Source organism: Periophthalmus magnuspinnatus, chromosome 19, assembly GCF_009829125.3.
Source record: "Periophthalmus magnuspinnatus isolate fPerMag1 chromosome 19, fPerMag1.2.pri, whole genome shotgun sequence".
Lineage (NCBI taxonomy): Eukaryota > Metazoa > Chordata > Actinopteri > Gobiiformes > Gobiidae > Periophthalmus > Periophthalmus magnuspinnatus.
In genome coordinates this window covers 9288423-9304907 of record NC_047144.1, presented here as the reverse complement: position 1 = coordinate 9304907, position 16485 = coordinate 9288423, and the positions used below count along the sequence as shown (strand labels likewise).

At 37.3% G+C, this 16485-nt stretch overlaps 1 protein-coding gene across 5 annotated transcripts; it reads left to right on the top strand.

The window, feature by feature from the left end:
* Window positions 1–648: 648 nt before the first annotated feature.
* LOC117387394 (ATP-citrate synthase-like) lies at window positions 649–16163 on the top strand. 5 transcript variants are annotated; one of them, XM_033984898.2, is made up of 30 exons: window positions 693–792; window positions 4143–4320; window positions 5316–5438; window positions 6323–6385; window positions 6496–6686; window positions 6774–6853; window positions 7233–7363; window positions 7446–7564; window positions 8250–8386; window positions 8649–8710; window positions 8961–9078; window positions 9160–9314; window positions 9774–9864; window positions 10080–10136; window positions 10648–10677; window positions 11146–11287; window positions 11365–11533; window positions 11757–11861; window positions 11970–12166; window positions 12248–12329; window positions 12682–12792; window positions 12879–13006; window positions 13101–13194; window positions 13279–13433; window positions 13582–13732; window positions 14263–14406; window positions 14544–14657; window positions 14739–14821; window positions 14969–15045; window positions 15142–16163. In XM_033984898.2, exons 2-30 carry the CDS (start codon window positions 4162–4164, stop codon window positions 15234–15236), a joined length of 3363 nt encoding a protein of 1120 aa, XP_033840789.1. In that variant the 5' UTR covers window positions 693–792; window positions 4143–4161; the 3' UTR covers window positions 15237–16163. The 5 variants fall into 5 exon arrangements, with proteins under 5 accessions (XP_055085450.1, XP_033840789.1, XP_033840786.1 ...); XM_055229473.1 differs by having other exon boundaries at window positions 711–771; XM_033984895.2 differs by lacking the exon at window positions 10080–10136.
* Window positions 16164–16485: the final 322 nt, after the last annotated feature.

The window sequence follows — 16485 nt, the reverse complement described above, 5'->3', positions numbered from 1 at the left end:
ACCATAGCAATTAACAATTATATATGGTGAAATGCTGTCAAAATGTTACATAAAATTAAGATGAAACCCATGAATAGGAAAACTGCTTTCTCGGAAATTCCATTGACATTAGTATTTTGTGTCATAACTGGCTAAAATCAAACTCATACACAGTAGATTGTCACTTCACTCTGTTTAGCACTATTTAAAAAATACAATTATTACAAATAACATTTCTATTTAGGTCTATGTTTGGATCAGAATTTCCCTTACACATCCCATGTTTCCCACACGTTCATTTTCACTATGATGGCACCAGAAAATGCTTGAATACCTTTTAATTTTTGAGGGTAAATATGTCATTTATTGCCTCTACTAATCAAACACGACTGGTTAAAGATTAAAAAGTTACTTCAATACATTTATGAAAATACAACAAGGAAAAAGTGTTATTTAAAATCCAAATGTATTGCTCATCTTGTTTTAGAGTAGACTATGAGGGCAAAAAACTGTACCATGGAAAGAGGGTAGTCTCTTAATACTGATATACTGACAGAGACTTTAGGTAAATGTGAGAGAGATTAAAATCTGTATGAGTGAGTGATGATGGCTCATTAGTTGGAGGCTGGCCCTGGTTATAGCTCTGTAGTGTGAGTGTCATCGCCATGTGACCGTGTGGGGCCAATGGGAGCCGCGCGGAGCCGTGTAATCGGTCTCCAGATTATGGTGCGACAGGAGCCTGCACACGACGTGACGTACAACTGGCAGCGGCAGCTAAGGAGAAACGTGAAGGTACTACTTTTTAGAGACAAGGTAACGTGTTTTTACCATCAGACTGTTTGATATGTTTAGTATCCGTGCGGGAGTTTGGTTAGCACTTTGCTAGCGCTGCCTCTCGTGCAGCCGTTAGCTCATGTCAGGAGTTTGGGTTAGCTACTGATGCTGAGGGGACTCTGCTACATTTGCTAAACATTGAAGCAAAACCTGAAAAGATAGGGAAGAACACTGGTAGTTTGTCTTCTTAGTATACTTCAACACCCTTAAATAAGATACATTTACTGCTACTACATCCAAAATATATTAGTGAATGTGTAGACTGGCTTCATTCATGTCAAATGCAGGCTGCTGTGTCGTTGCATCATCTCTGTTCATTGTATTCCTCCTGATTTTCTACAAGTGCCTCTTCCCTTTATGTTAATTTCCTTACTTTTAATTGCAAGTGAGTTTTTGAACTTCTTGTCTGGCTAGCTTGTCCAGTCTGCAGTGAGAAAGGTGGGTGTGGTGTCACAGATTGCGTAGGTGACGTAGCCTGACAATGGATGCATACCATACCAAGATGCTTTGTGCTATGCTCTCTATTAAATATTACTTTATTTATCCCCGACGGGCACATTAAGCACGTTGACCTGTTAAAATACAATAATATGGCTCAAAAATGCATCTTAACAAGAGGCAGGGTCAGCAGATCCTGTGTCAGGGCAGTTTGAGGAGAATACTGATAGTGTTCTGCTACTACTACACAAGTATTAACATTGAATGCCCACTACTTGTACTTGTAACGTATGAATTCACTTCCTTAATTGACAGTTTGCCTTGACATTGCTGATTCATTAACAAACGTAGGACTGCTAAACATTAATTTTATATTTTGCTGTTTCTATTATAATGTTTATATCTAATTCAAAATACATAACTTCTGTCATCTGATTTATTTCAAATGTAGATTGCCTTTTTAACCTTTACAGTGGCAGAAATTTTCCAGCTAAATGACTTCAGACAATGGGCTGGACTAGTGGATTATGTCTGTCTAAATACTGGGACATCTGCCCCTGAAAGCATGACAGGATATACTACTGCTAAGCTAAATCCAGCATGTAGTTCAAGAGGTCTCCTGCTAGCGTGGCAAAAGTATCAATATTCAGATACTAATCAATACTAGAAATGGATACTAATTTGAACAAGTATTGACATTGAAAGTAAAGACAAATTTGACCTTTCCTGAATGGTCTGCTAAATCAAAAGTACTATTAGTTGTTTGCAATATTAAAGAAAGTACATATTGTGTTGAAAATTACAATCTGTTCTTCACTAAAATGAACTAAAATGTTTTTATTATTATTGTATTATTGTAATTGGTATTGAGCCTTTTCCTTAATATCAAAATCATTAACATCATTTACTATTTTGTTGACCAAGTGGTCATAACCTAGTGAGATACGGTGAGTGGATGTCAAGATTGTCAGTTTTGGTTCAGTTTAAATAAAGATCGGCCTACACAGTTTTGGGTTGAGGTGGAAGATAGTTGTCTTCTTGAATCTAAGTTTAAGTTCAAGCACAGGGTCAAACGTTCCATTTAAATGTGTGTGAAATATTTGTCAGGCAGGTCTGACAACATACCCTAATCTTTAAAACATGTATTGCAACTGCTGTGTTGTGTTTGTGTAGCTGACTTGTACCATCAAATATACTCTATAATGTACTATTGTTACAAACAACAATGAAATTCTTAATTCATTTTCATGCACGCTGTCAAATAGATACGTTTTTCTAGTTTATTAACAGCTTTATTAAATCAGATTTTCTGAGGTTAATTTGGCCTATTTTTGCTTCTACAATTCTCACAATTATTTATATTTTAAATTTTTAAGGTTATATTGTGGCCTGACAATCTTGACATTCCCGCTATATTTCAACTTGAATACATGTGAAGTTTGGTGTTTAAATGTTAAACTGTAACCACAAATACGCACATCTGTAGTTTTACTCAATGCTTGCAACATTTGTTGATTAAAGGATGGGCAAAGTAACTGTTTGCACACAGTCTTCAGAGTACAACTGCTAATCTTTACCATAACACATGTAACTTGAGTTTCTTTATTGGGACAACCAATGTATTTATCTACTACAATACTGATAAGAAGACTAAGAGAATCTTTTGTGTGTGGCAGATTTAAGATTTTGAGAATCTTAAGTCTGCCACACACTACAGGAATTAAAAAAAAAAATCTTTGTGCAACAAATGTGCAACAAAAGAGAATTGGATAAGTAATTTTAAATCTCAGAGCACAAAGACTGCAGCGGGATATGGCATCGAGGAGACCACGCACCACAAGCTAAAAGTTGTGGGCGCAAATGGCGTCAGACGTTTCCCATCTAGATTAAAAACTACTCGCTCTGAGACTCTAAAGTGTTCAAAAGATCAGAGCATTGCACTTCTTGGAAGCAAGTGAAAACTGTCATTATAATTTGTGAAATGTGGTGCAATAGGTCAGATAAATGCTTTTTAATGCACAGAAGGCTGGAGATAAATGACACTGGAAGTATAGTCGCTATTCCTAATCTGCAGTAGAATCTCCCCGATGCCATGGTGATGTTTTGTGGTTACGAATTTACGATATGACAGCAGCTCAGAGTCCCACAGACACCACACACGAGGAGAGCTGTGGCTTAAAAATCTCATATGAGGATCCTAAATCTGGTCACGCCTACCTGAGGTTGGGGAGAAACTATTTGGGTTTATTTGGGTTCTTCATTGGGCAAATTATCCTGTAGTATGTGGCGGGCTTTAGTTAAATAAATGATTAAAACATTTCTGTGTCTGCCAGAAGTTTTGTGGTTTTTATAGAGGAGTCATCAAATTGGCATTGGCACAGTAGTAATTAATTTAGCATAGTGTGTCACATTCTTAACACACTGGAGAAACACATCCCTACACATTACTATGAAATATTAACTGTATTGTCATTTTAAGCAAAGGTTTAAGCTTGTCATCCTTTCACAAATGCACCCCATAGCCTTAACTTTATTATATTCCAACAGAGAAGACTTTAAACATTTTTTTTTCCAGTTTAATCTATGTTTTTACTAAATTCTGCTTAAGTGTTATGTGTATTGGTAATTAAAGCCAAGTCATATATGAGCTTTATGTTTTTGTTGTTTATGAAGCCTAAAATATATTGAAATCATATTATATTAATGGTAAGAAAATCTAATTGATGCTTCCCTAGTTTTACACAATTAGATTTTTTTATTTTTATTTTTTAAGGGTGTTGTTTAAGGTCCACCCAATGTAGTTATTTCTAACTGACCCACCACGTGCGTTTTATTCAGTTAATTTAACTTCACTTAATTCCTCCATTGACCTTTTATAATACTTTTTTCAGGGTACGAGCCAACAGTACAATGTCGGCTAAAGCTATCTCAGAGCAGACCGGGAAGGAGTTTCTGTACAAATACATCTGCACCGCCGCCGCCGTCCAGAACCGCTTCAAATACGCCACCGTCTCAGCCAACACAGACTGGGACCGCCTCGCACAAGAGCACCCATGGCTGCTCACCGAGGTACTACAAACAGTATTCTATATTGATGAGTCAAGCAATGGAAAAATATAATTGCGTATCCCATCATACTGTATAAAGTGATGGCCTATTTCATTATATTTAATTATTAATGGTTTGTAGATCAAGTGTAGTGCTTTTTTTTCCACATTACCTAACAATACGTGTAGTGTTTAATATTAATGGGCTACTATTTACTGTGGTTGGACAAAAATAATCAGATGAGCCTAGAAAATGTGACTAATCCAACTTGTTTGGATAAAAATATAATTGGCTAATGATCAGTTTCAATATTTGTTGTCTTTCCCTTTGGATAGTTATGAAAATGCCCAAATCTGAAAATGTGCCATCCCATTCACCTTATTCTGGAAGTAGCTGTGGGCCCAGCCATCGTCATTGGGGTTGTATGGCCACATCAGCAAAAATGGCTGCCTTCAAAGGGCCAGATGTAAAATAAAAGAACTACTTTTTTAACTTGTTAATTAACTGTTTCTGTATTTATTACTTATTCAAGTTACAAATATTGCATATGCATTTGCCTAGATGTAAAAATATGGCTGTTTAACTGCGTATCTCCTGATCAAATGACATTTTAAGACCATCATACCTTTTACCCTGTTGAGGGCCACATAAAATGATATGGAGGGCCGCATTTGGCCCGCGGGCCTTGAGTTTGACATATGTGATTTAGAGGAAAAAGTGGGTTGGGTGGAATAAAGTCAATTCACAATTTCAAAGGATGAAATGGTCAATAGAGATTTCAGAGAGTAGTTTTTTCCAAGGTCTCCAGAATATATAACTTTGTCTTTTATTATGTCTTTAATATTCAAATTGCTACTTTACATTAGCTTTGTTTTGAATGTTGCAAAGATGGCACATAAATAGGCAATGTATGAACAACCTGATTGAGTTTAAAGTGTTTGGAAAGTTCGCCTGATATAAACTAATTAAAGTTGGCAAATTGTCATTGTTTTGAGTTGTGTTTTCCTTTTTCACAGAAACTGGTCGTGAAGCCTGACCAGCTTATTAAAAGACGTGGGAAGCTCGGGCTGGTGGGCATCAACCTTGACCTGCAGGGGGTCAAAGACTGGCTCAAAGATAGACTCCTGAAAGAGACCACAGTAAGTAGTGACGATACATGATATCTTCTGCACTTTGTTTCAGACTTGTATTCATGGACTGATCCATAGATTGAATTAATTGCACAGCCCTATCAACTTAATTACCAGATTCCAATAATTGTTCCAACAAATTAACAAAAATTATATTATAGAAAAAAAAATGCATAATCAAATGTTTTTAATTATAATGACAATAATCAAAAACAAAATTTGTCACTTCTTTCCCTGTTGGTTAACTTGCGACAGTACGTAATTGGTGATTTCAAATATTTATGATTTTAATTATGTCCCAAATCAATGTGATTGTGTATTTAATTAAATATAAATATAATTATTTGTTACTATTTTAGCATTATCGAGTGGATCATCTCCGTTCTCGTGGCATTTTTACTAAACATAACTACATGCTTCTGCTGCATTCTTAATCGTGTGAATACTAGTTGGCTATACTACTGGCCAGTATGTAAATTTGTTGTTAGGGCAAGGGTATGCCCATAGGCATACACTTATGTTTAGCTCCGGTCAGGGGTTATGCAATGCTGTTGGAGGAGGGGGTCTATTTTGGGCCAACATACACACACACACATGCTGTTCTTTATGCAAAGTGGTTCTGCATGCTTCGCTTTAGGCACAAATAGAAAGCAGGAAGTACCATCCTCTTCTACGAGACAATGAAATTACACGTCAATGATATCAGGTGAAATATTTAAAGGTAACCTACTTTATGACGTGCCAATTTGTGCCGATTTCCTGAACTTAACAAAATGTTATTAAAGTTCACATACCAATTTTATACTTTTTTCTATTTCTAACATGGATTTGCGTTAGTGGGAAAAAATTGATGACTATGCCCTAACTTTGTTTTGTTTCCTCTTCTATATCAGGTGGGAAAGGCCAAGGGTGTGCTGAAAAACTTCCTCATTGAGCCATTTGTTCCACATAAACAGGTAAACTTTGCCAACTCCAGCCCTAAATGTCCTGGGACACTATTGAATTGCCTCCACTGCTCCTGACTCACTCAGTGACCTTGTGAATGTCTTCCTGTTTTGTTTTTTAGGAGGAGGAGTTTTACATGTGTGTCTATGCCACTCGTGAGGGTGACCACGTGCTGTTCCACCATGAGGGCGGGGTGGAGGTTGGAGATGTCGATGCCAAGGCCCTTAGGCTCATGGTGCCAGTGGGCGAGAAGCTCAATGAGCAACAAGTCACGGAGCAGCTACTTACACACGTCTCAGATGAAAAGAAGGGGTAAGAGTGCTTGGAAGGAGTTGAACCTCTCCTTATGTTACTCTGTAAAAATATTTCCACTCCAACAACTTTTGTTTGTTTTCTCAGAGTGCTGGCAAGTTTCATACTGGGACTATTCAGTTTGTACGAAGATCTCTATTTCACCTACCTAGAAATCAACCCGCTTGGTAATTTTGAAATATGTACTCTGAAAATTTCTTAAAATGACAACATTGCCATGAATTTGTAGTGATTGAAATTATTCACATACATATAGGAGAGAAATTTTACTGTGTACAAGAATCTGGAATGTAATTGTTTGAAGCTCTAAATTAAATGAAAATCACAGTTCCCACATTATGTATAATAGACTTTATTACTACTATGTATCACATTTAATACTGTGTTTAACATTTGATAATATAAATGCAAATTTACTTAAAACTACAGCTACTATTCCCCCCTATTTAATCAGATGATCACTGTAATTTGTAACATACAGTGCATGTTTTTGTATATTGGATTACCGAAATATCCCAGGGCTCTAATACAAACTTGTGTGTTCAGTGGTTACTGAGGATGGCGTGTACATCCTGGACATGGCAGCTAAAATCGACGCCACAGCCGACTACATCTGTAAAGCCAAGTGGGGAGATGTGGAGTTCCCACCCCCCTTCGGCAGAGAGGCATATCCAGAGGTGAGGCCATAATTTGGTTATGTTACACTAGCTTCATTATGGGACCATTAGGGCATTATACTATTATGTTGTTTGTGTGTAGGAGGCTTACATCGCTGATCTAGATGCAAAGAGTGGAGCCAGTCTCAAGCTGACCATACTCAACCCTAAAGGCAGGATTTGGACTATGGTGGCTGGAGGAGGGGCTTCTGTGGTCTACAGGTAGAAGCTGCTATTTTTAAAAATAAAAAAAATTGTTGGGGGTTTAAGTAATATTATTGGGATTTTATGTCAAAGCCTGGCTCAAATATGAGGGGTGACCCGTGTTGGCCACGCCCCAGTCCTGTCATGAATGGCTCTGCTCACCGACCCTCAGGGGGCGGCTATCCTTCACTAATCAAAGATCCACAGCACTACTATATCAACACATTTATGGGGAATTCTGACTTGGTGTTCAGTCATAATCCCACAGATGATAGCGTCGCCCCATTGGCTCCTCAGCCAAGCACATGCACCAAAACCTGCGGTTCCTCTCGTACTGAGCAGGATTACTATTGCAACAACACATCATCAGTAGGGTAAAACTTACCTGTCTCACGACAGTCTAAGGCATAACTAGTTTCTGGGATAGGCTTTCCCTTACAATCCTGAATAGGAATAAGCAACATAAAAAAAAAAAAAAAAAATTGTAGTTTTAACTGAATTTTAGTCATTATCTACTTACTATAGATGTAAGATGATGTTGTGGTTACTTATAATCTACTTAGACAAAAAAATGGAATAAAATGTTTATACATTAATATACTAAAGTAACATTTTAACCAATTTTACTTTAATTATAACATTTCCCGACTTCTACTGTACAAGTTTCACTTTTGTATGACTAATTATGTATTTGTCTCACCAGTGACACAATTTGCGACTGTGGTGGTGTTGATGAGCTGGCAAATTATGGCGAATACTCTGGTGCTCCCAGTGAGCAACAAACATATGACTATGCAAAGACCATACTGTCACTCATGACCAGAGAAAAACATCCAGAAGGTGAGAAAGGAACAGAAACCTTGCGAAGTTAAAACAAATCATTTTTTAAAAAGTCTGTAGAGAAGTAACCACTTTTTTAACTGATTACCTTAGGCTGACCTTTGTTTCAAAATGTGTTTACTTTGACTGCTAGCTGTAGTGCTGTGTAAGTCTTTAATTCAACACAAGACACGATTTCACTGTGTTCTTAGCAACAGATTACAACAGCTGGAACTGGTTATCTCAAATTTCAGTTGTAAATGTCACGTTTTGTCTCCTACAGGGAAAGTGCTCATCATTGGGGGAAGTATTGCTAATTTTACCAATGTAGCAGCCACATTCAAGGTGGGTTTTATCTAATTGCTTTACCTTCCATTTTAATAAACCAGTAATTGTTTGTGTAGACCCTGAGCCTGGGAAAATTGCCAAGGCTATGTCACACTGTACAGTATTTTCCTTCTTCATTAATTTACCCTCTCTGAGACTGACTATACACAAATAATTGAATAGTAAAATTGATATAAAAAAAAAAGTCTTATCAAAAGAATAATTTGAATTGTTGCAAATATTATTCTAAAATTGCTAATATTTTTAGGGCATTGTTAGAGCCATCAAAGATTACCAAGAACCTCTCAAGGAACATGAAGTCACTATTTTTGTGAGGCGTGGAGGACCCAACTACCAGGAGGGCCTTAGAGTTATGGGGGAAGTTGGTGAGTGACATAAGCACCATTGTGTTCTAATAATTGAAGCCAGTGAATATTATGTGTAATGTCATATTTTCTTCTCTGCAGGGAAGACCACAGGAATTCCCATCCATGTGTTCGGTACAGAGACCCACATGACGGCCATAGTGGGAATGGCTTTAGGTCATCGCCCCATCCCTCATCAGCCTCCATCAGATGCACATACAGCCAACTTTCTGCTCAATGCTAGCAGCTGTGCAAAGGTAATGGAACCAATCACATGTAATTTTTTTTTTTAAGTAAAAAATCTGGCTCAACACTCAGACCACTGACCTAGTGAAGTTAAAGCATTTTATTTATTTATTCATTGTGAGGTAAGAGGATACTGGTTGTCCTCAAAGTTAATAAATAAAATGCAATCTAAAAAATTAAAGCATGACATAAGTAAGGATTTAAGTCAGTAATTTAAAAATGAAATGTTTTGATTTCCATTTGACCTAAACTAAGTCACAGCATCTCTGGAGTTCTTGGCATGTGAATTGTTTAGTCAACAGTAGTTCACCATTGACAGAGCCATGCATCAAAGCCCTGTGAAGTATGAGCGGGAAAAAGGCTGTAGCTCAGCATGCCTTTATGTTGTATATGAGGAAATGGGTCAGTTTTATGCATAAGTCCAGAGGTCTTTTTAAAAGTCACTTATTTGTGAATTTGCAATTGTTTAGACTCCAGCTGCGACACGGACGGCCTCTTTCTCCGAAACAAGAGTGACTAATGAATCTTGTCCAGCCAAGAAGTGCAAAGGTCTTCCAGCAGGTAAGTTTGGACCACAGCACAGCACTGTCACCTGTCACCTCAAATGTACTCACACACTTCTGCTTTTCATTTTTTCTTATCCTTGCCTCTTTTGTCTTTCCTTCCCCAAACCCCTTTAATGCTTTTACTGTGTCCTTTATCATTTGCCCCTCGTACTGCTCTGCCACAAAACCGCACCTTCACCCCTCGTGTTGTGTATACATTTCTCGCTTAAGATTCGCTTCATTCTATTTTGTGGCCTTTGAAGAATGTGGTCATGGGCGATTGGAAAGGTAAGTGCAGGGTGTGCCATGCCAGTGTGGACCACAGCATCAGCTTGTGCCGTTTTCATACAGGCCTCCTGTAGTGCTTCCTTGTGTCCAGAGAAGTGTGTGACTTTACATGTCTGCATCACATGGGTGATATTGATAAAATTACTACTTTCACCAGTGACCACAATGTTTTTAATATGCGTCCTTAAACACATCTGCAAAATCTGAGCCATGAAGATGCAGTGAAAACATGAATTCACTTTGTGTGTTGTGTAGGGACATGTTTTACTGAAATGTTTAAAAGTTTCAGTGAAGTCCTAAAAACCTTAGTGTGTTTTTCACGGCAGTACACTTAACTAAAAGCATGCTTTAGAAGCGCTTTGCATGCTAGATGATACCTGCTTTCTGTATTTAAGATGGCTCTTAGTGACAATAGTTACAATGTTATTATGGTCTATGTTAAACATGCGTTTACTGTTCTTTCTTTTCTTTTTGTTTGTTTTTGTTACTTTTCTGTCCCATGGGGTCACAGAAGCTCAGGCCTCTTCAGGCTGCTTTGGAGGTATGGATGGGTGTGATTCACTTCCATCTGGTAGCTCCCAGATTAGGCAGTTTCTCCTGTTTTTTTTGTTTTTTGTTTTGTTTGTTTATAAACTTACGTATGACTCCTTGCTGTTGAACTGGTCCAACAACTATTTACCACAAACACTGAAGTTCCTTTATGCATAGCAATGGTTTCATTGAGTTGAAGGAGAAAATATTTTACATTAAAAACATTGTCTGCGGCTCATGTTTGTGGGTCTGACTTAAATGTACAGTGACGCTACAGAGTGATGCTACAGTTAACAGAGTGAGGCAATAGTGACCACATGTGTCTAATTTGCGGTGAATCAGTCCAAACCATATGTCATTTGAGGAGAGGTTGCATTGTTTTAGATTTGTGTAATAATATTGAATGCAAGACTTGTAGCTAGCTCACTTAAACCCATTCTGTCTCTTACCAAATGTTTTTCTTTTGTTTTCCTTTCAGCAAAAGCCACCACTCTTTTCAGCAAACACACTAAGACCATTGTGTGGGGTATGCAGACTCGAGCTGTACAAGGCATGTTGGACTTCGACTATGTGTGCTCTCGAGATGAACCCTCTGTAGGAGCCATGGTCTACCCCTTCACGTATGTCTCAAAATATCAAGAGACTTTGTACTGTTAATTTTTAAATTTTCTCATATACTGTCTTCCTGTATCATCAGTGGGGATCACAAGCAGAAGTTTTACTGGGGTCACAAGGAGATCCTGATCCCAGTCTATAAAAACATGGCAGATGCGATGAAGAAACATCCAGAAGTGGACGTGCTCATCAGCTTTGCTTCACTGCGCTCAGCTTTTGACAGCACTGTGGAGGCTATGCAGTTCACCCAGGTAAAACTATTTTATTAGCTGTTAGCATTATCAGCAGCTCAAATGCATAGTTTCTGAATAACATTTTGGTTATATTTATTTTATGATGAGATATAGTTAAAATGGTATTACAGTCTGTATACATGCTTCTAAATTGTTTGAGTAAATTAACTCTACAACTAAAATGATTTGACGTTGCAGTATTTTAACCACAAGAAGTTTTATTTATTGTACCCTTCTGTAGATTCACACTATTGCCATAATAGCTGAAGGCATCCCTGAAGCTCTGACCAGAAAAATGATCAAGATGGCTGACGAAAAGGGTATCACAATCATTGGCCCAGCAACGGTAAGAGCAGACGAGGATAAGTAAAATCATGAAGTATTTAATGCAGTAACTGATACTTGGGTCTTATGCAAAGTAGGTAACTCTGCGCTTATTTGATTCTCACCTCAGGTTGGTGGCATCAAGCCTGGTTGTTTTAAGATTGGTAACACAGGAGGCATGCTGGACAACATCCTGTCCTCTAAACTGTATCGGCCCGGCAGCGTGGCATATGTGTCCCGCTCCGGTGGTATGTCCAATGAGCTCAATAACATTATCTCACGCACCACTGATGGGGTGTATGAGGGTGTGGCCATTGGAGGAGACAGGTAATGACTTGGTATGAAAATGAGCTCATGAGTTTTAATTTTTTTGTTTAATTGTTATCTCATTTGCTTTTAATAATGTAGATATCCAGGCTCAACCTTCATGGACCACGTGCTTCGATACCAGGACACTCCAGATGTTAAGATGATTGTGGTGCTAGGAGAGGTAATGGCAGTTAAAGCGGTTTTACACAATATTTTGAATTGACTGTGTAAAATGTAAAATCCACACTAAACCATAAAGCACATTCTTGTCATCTTAAACATTAGGGACAGGATATGCAGATTACTGTGGACGATAAACCAATGTATTTATCAATTCAAATACATGACTATTAAATTCTTTTTTGTATGAATGAAGTCAATGAAAGCATATGAAATAAGTTTTCCTGTTCCTAAAAGGCATAACTCAATGTAATTTGCATAATCTACTCTAAAATTATGAATTTTCGTTTTGCTGTTTTGAAGATGTTACTAAATTACAGTAAAGTAAATAGAATGTGTAATATTATCTGCAGATTGGAGGCACAGAAGAGTATAACATCTGCGAGGGTATCAAAGGGGGCCGAATAACCAAGCCTGTAGTGTGCTGGTGCATAGGGACATGTGCCACTATGTTCTCTTCAGAGGTGAGTTTCTTTTCCATTTTTGCTTTTAGTAGATTTGCTATGATCAGACAGTTTGTGAGCCTCATGTTTACTCTTAATTTGTACAGGTCCAGTTTGGCCATGCCGGAGCTTGTGCCAATCAGGCTTCAGAAACAGCTATGGCCAAAAACCAGGCCTTGAGGGACGCCGGAGCCTATGTACCAAAAAGCTTTGATGAACTGGGAGATGTGATCAAGTAGGGCCATTGGCTATTTAAATTGTTTATGCATTGATTTCTTTGTAATTTAGTTAATAACAATTTTCTAATGCACTGTTTTTCTATGGCACAGGACTGTTTACAGTGACCTGGTGGCCAATGGCACAATAGTTCCTGCTGAGGAGGTACCGCCCCCTACAGTCCCAATGGATTACTCCTGGGCCAGGGTAAATTATCTTAAACTCAGAATAATAATTTTGTGTATAAATATGTCAACTCTTTTATATATTGTGTATATATATTTTATGTAGGAGTTGGGTCTGATTAGAAAGCCAGCCTCTTTTATGACGAGTATCTGTGATGAGAGAGGTCAGGAGCTGATTTATGCCGGTATGCCCATCACAGAGGTGTTCAAAGAAGAGATGGGCATTGGTGGAGTGCTTGGCTTGCTCTGGTTTCAACGCAGGTCTGTAAAAATCAAAATAAAATTTTTTTCTTACTAATTCTCTACTTAAGTTCAGTGAAATTTATCAAGAAGAATTATCTAAGTTATATTTTAACCCTCATCTGACTTTTAAAAATGGCTCTTACCTGTTTTGGCAAATAAACTCTAGATTGCCTCGCTACGCCTGTCAGTTCATTGAGATGTGTCTGATGGTGACGGCTGATCACGGCCCTGCGGTCTCTGGAGCACATAACACCATTGTCTGTGCTCGAGCCGGGAAGGACCTGATCTCCAGCCTGACCTCTGGCCTACTGACCATCGTGAGTACATTCATATGGACCCAGACTGATCCTTTCAATTCAGAATGGTCAAGAATTAGCACCTTGGCTGTTACAATTAATTGAATACTTTGAATGGTTAAACGTAAAAAGATGCCTATAAAGCAAAAAATTGAAACCCGTGAATAAGCCATAATAACAAATTTAGAAATGTGATAATTGCTATAGTAATAATTGATCACATTGAAGACCAATGCTGTTATCCTACGGTACAGTGTATTTCAAGCTTAACCAAACCTTGGAGATGGATATGAAGCACAGTAAAAACACAATTTACAGTATAAATGGCATGTTATACATTTATAGAGTTTTACAAATGTTAATTATTCAACACAGCAGTTTACATTTTGTGTTGCAGATGAGATGCATATCTGCAGTAAATAAATATTGAACTACAAGAATATATATTTTTTTATATATTGAACAAATATGTTAAGTAGTAACTGTAACTGGTTTGTGACAAGCATGACAACATCTCTAGAAGACATTTGAATATATTTTTTGTACTTCAGGGTGATCGTTTTGGTGGTGCATTGGATGCAGCAGCAAAACAGTTCAGTAAAGCTTTTGACAGTGGGATGTTGCCCATGGAATTTGTCAATAAGATGAAGAAAGATGGCAAACTCATCATGGGCATTGGTCACAGGGTTAAATCTGTAAGTATCAAACGTGTAATTGTAATTTTTCATCTGTTTTTTTTTTTCTTTGTACACAAAGTAATTCAAAGTGTTTTAAAGACAAATTGTGCAATACAAATAAACTTGCCTTGCCTTTTTTTTGTCTCTAATTTCAGATTAATAACCCAGACATGCGAGTGCAAATTTTGAAGGACTTTGTGAAGCAGCATTTCCCCTCTACACAGTTACTGGATTATGCCTTAGATGTAGAGAAGATTACCACTTCTAAGGTATGAATTAAGAGTCAGTTTTTTGTTTATTATCGTAAAAAGTAGTGTGTATAACCTTTTACCCTGGTTGTTTTACTCTAGAAACCAAACCTGATTCTCAATGTAGACGGTTTCATTGGTGTTGCATTTGTGGATCTTCTCCGGACTTGTGGCGGCTTCACACGGTAAGAAAGACAAAATATAAAGCATTTTGTTTAAAATACTAGTGTCCTTTTCTTTTCCCTCTTTTTGTTGTACTCGTATAAACGCATTTGGGTAAATATTGATGACACCCAATTTGAGGTAGCAATAATGTTTTTATTATTTTTCAGGGATGAGGCAGACGAGTTTGTGGAGATTGGTGCTTTGAATGGAATCTTTGTCCTGGGTCGAAGTATGGGTTTCATTGGTAATTTTCCCCTTATATATTCCATACAAGACATATTTTATTACCTGTAACATCTTGTGTACATATTTTAAATGAATTGCTTTGTGTTTACATTAGGGCATTATCTTGACCAGAAGAGACTGAAGCAGGGTCTCTACCGCCACCCGTGGGATGACATCTCCTACGTGCTTCCTGAACACATGTCCATGTAATGTCATCTTTTGGGATAAATAATATTTTTATTTTAATGGAGAAAAACGGGAAGTATATTTTAGTCAGCCTAAGGAGTTATTATCATTAGAACAAGAAGCCAAACAAGAAGCCAGCTACTGCTTCTAGCACAGCTACAGTTGGGTCCTGAGCATGATTGTGGCTACAGGTTCAAGGAGCCCAGTGAGCTCATCTGCACTAATGCTGCTGGTATTAAATGGTTAAAGCCAAGTAAAACAGTTCCCATTTTCCTTAAAATAATTAAATATTCTTTTTTTTTTATCAGCAGTTGCCTGATTAGTTCTTGAAGTGCTCTCTGACTTTCTCAATACAGTATTGCACCTTAGTCAAAACCCAATAGTCAATAGTTTCTTCTCCCATTTACAATAAACCAAATTTGTTTTTATTGAAAGGGCCGAGTGTTAATGCAGGTAATGGTACAGTTTCTAGTTTTATTTAGTTTTAAACATTGGCAGAAATGGACAGCTACTTGATAGAATACACTGTCATTTCACCAAAGCCTTCCTTATGTAGTTGATGGATTCCACTAATGTGATTCTTTAGTTTTGGGAGGTTGGTCTTATATCATATGTAATGTAACCAGGGTACTGCTCCTATTAAGACTTTACAATACACTAAAATACTGACACATCAATGTACTTAAATGATTTGGTGGAAATGCTTCATGAATGTGCCCGATGAGTCTTTAGCATCACTGAGAGGGACCATGAAAGCACACAGCATGTGGACATGGTCTTGGATGTCCAAACTGTCACAACTTAATGCCTTTAACTCAATACTTCCCAAGGCCCTGCCTGTTGTGTTTAACCTATGTTTTGCTATTTATATTTAACTGTGAAATAATATGCTTTGTTTTTTTTGTAATATGTGGTCCTATAGAAGAACAATAAAGAATTTATTGTCTTAAATGTGTTTATTGTCTTAAATGTGTGTGTTTATATATGTGTTTATATAAATATGTGTGTGTATATATATATATTTATTTATTTTTTTTTTTCTTGTCTCTTCACAAACTGTAAGCACTTCATTTTAACTATGTGTGTATGTATATATATATATATATATATATATATAATTTATTTTTTATTTATTTATTTTTTCTTGTCTCTTCACAAACTGTAAGCACTTCATTTTAACTTACTGCCTAAGTGACAACAGTTAAGATGAACAAATAAAAATGTGTTTTTGTGTACGTAGGCTTAATTCTGAGTGACGCTATTACAAACCGGA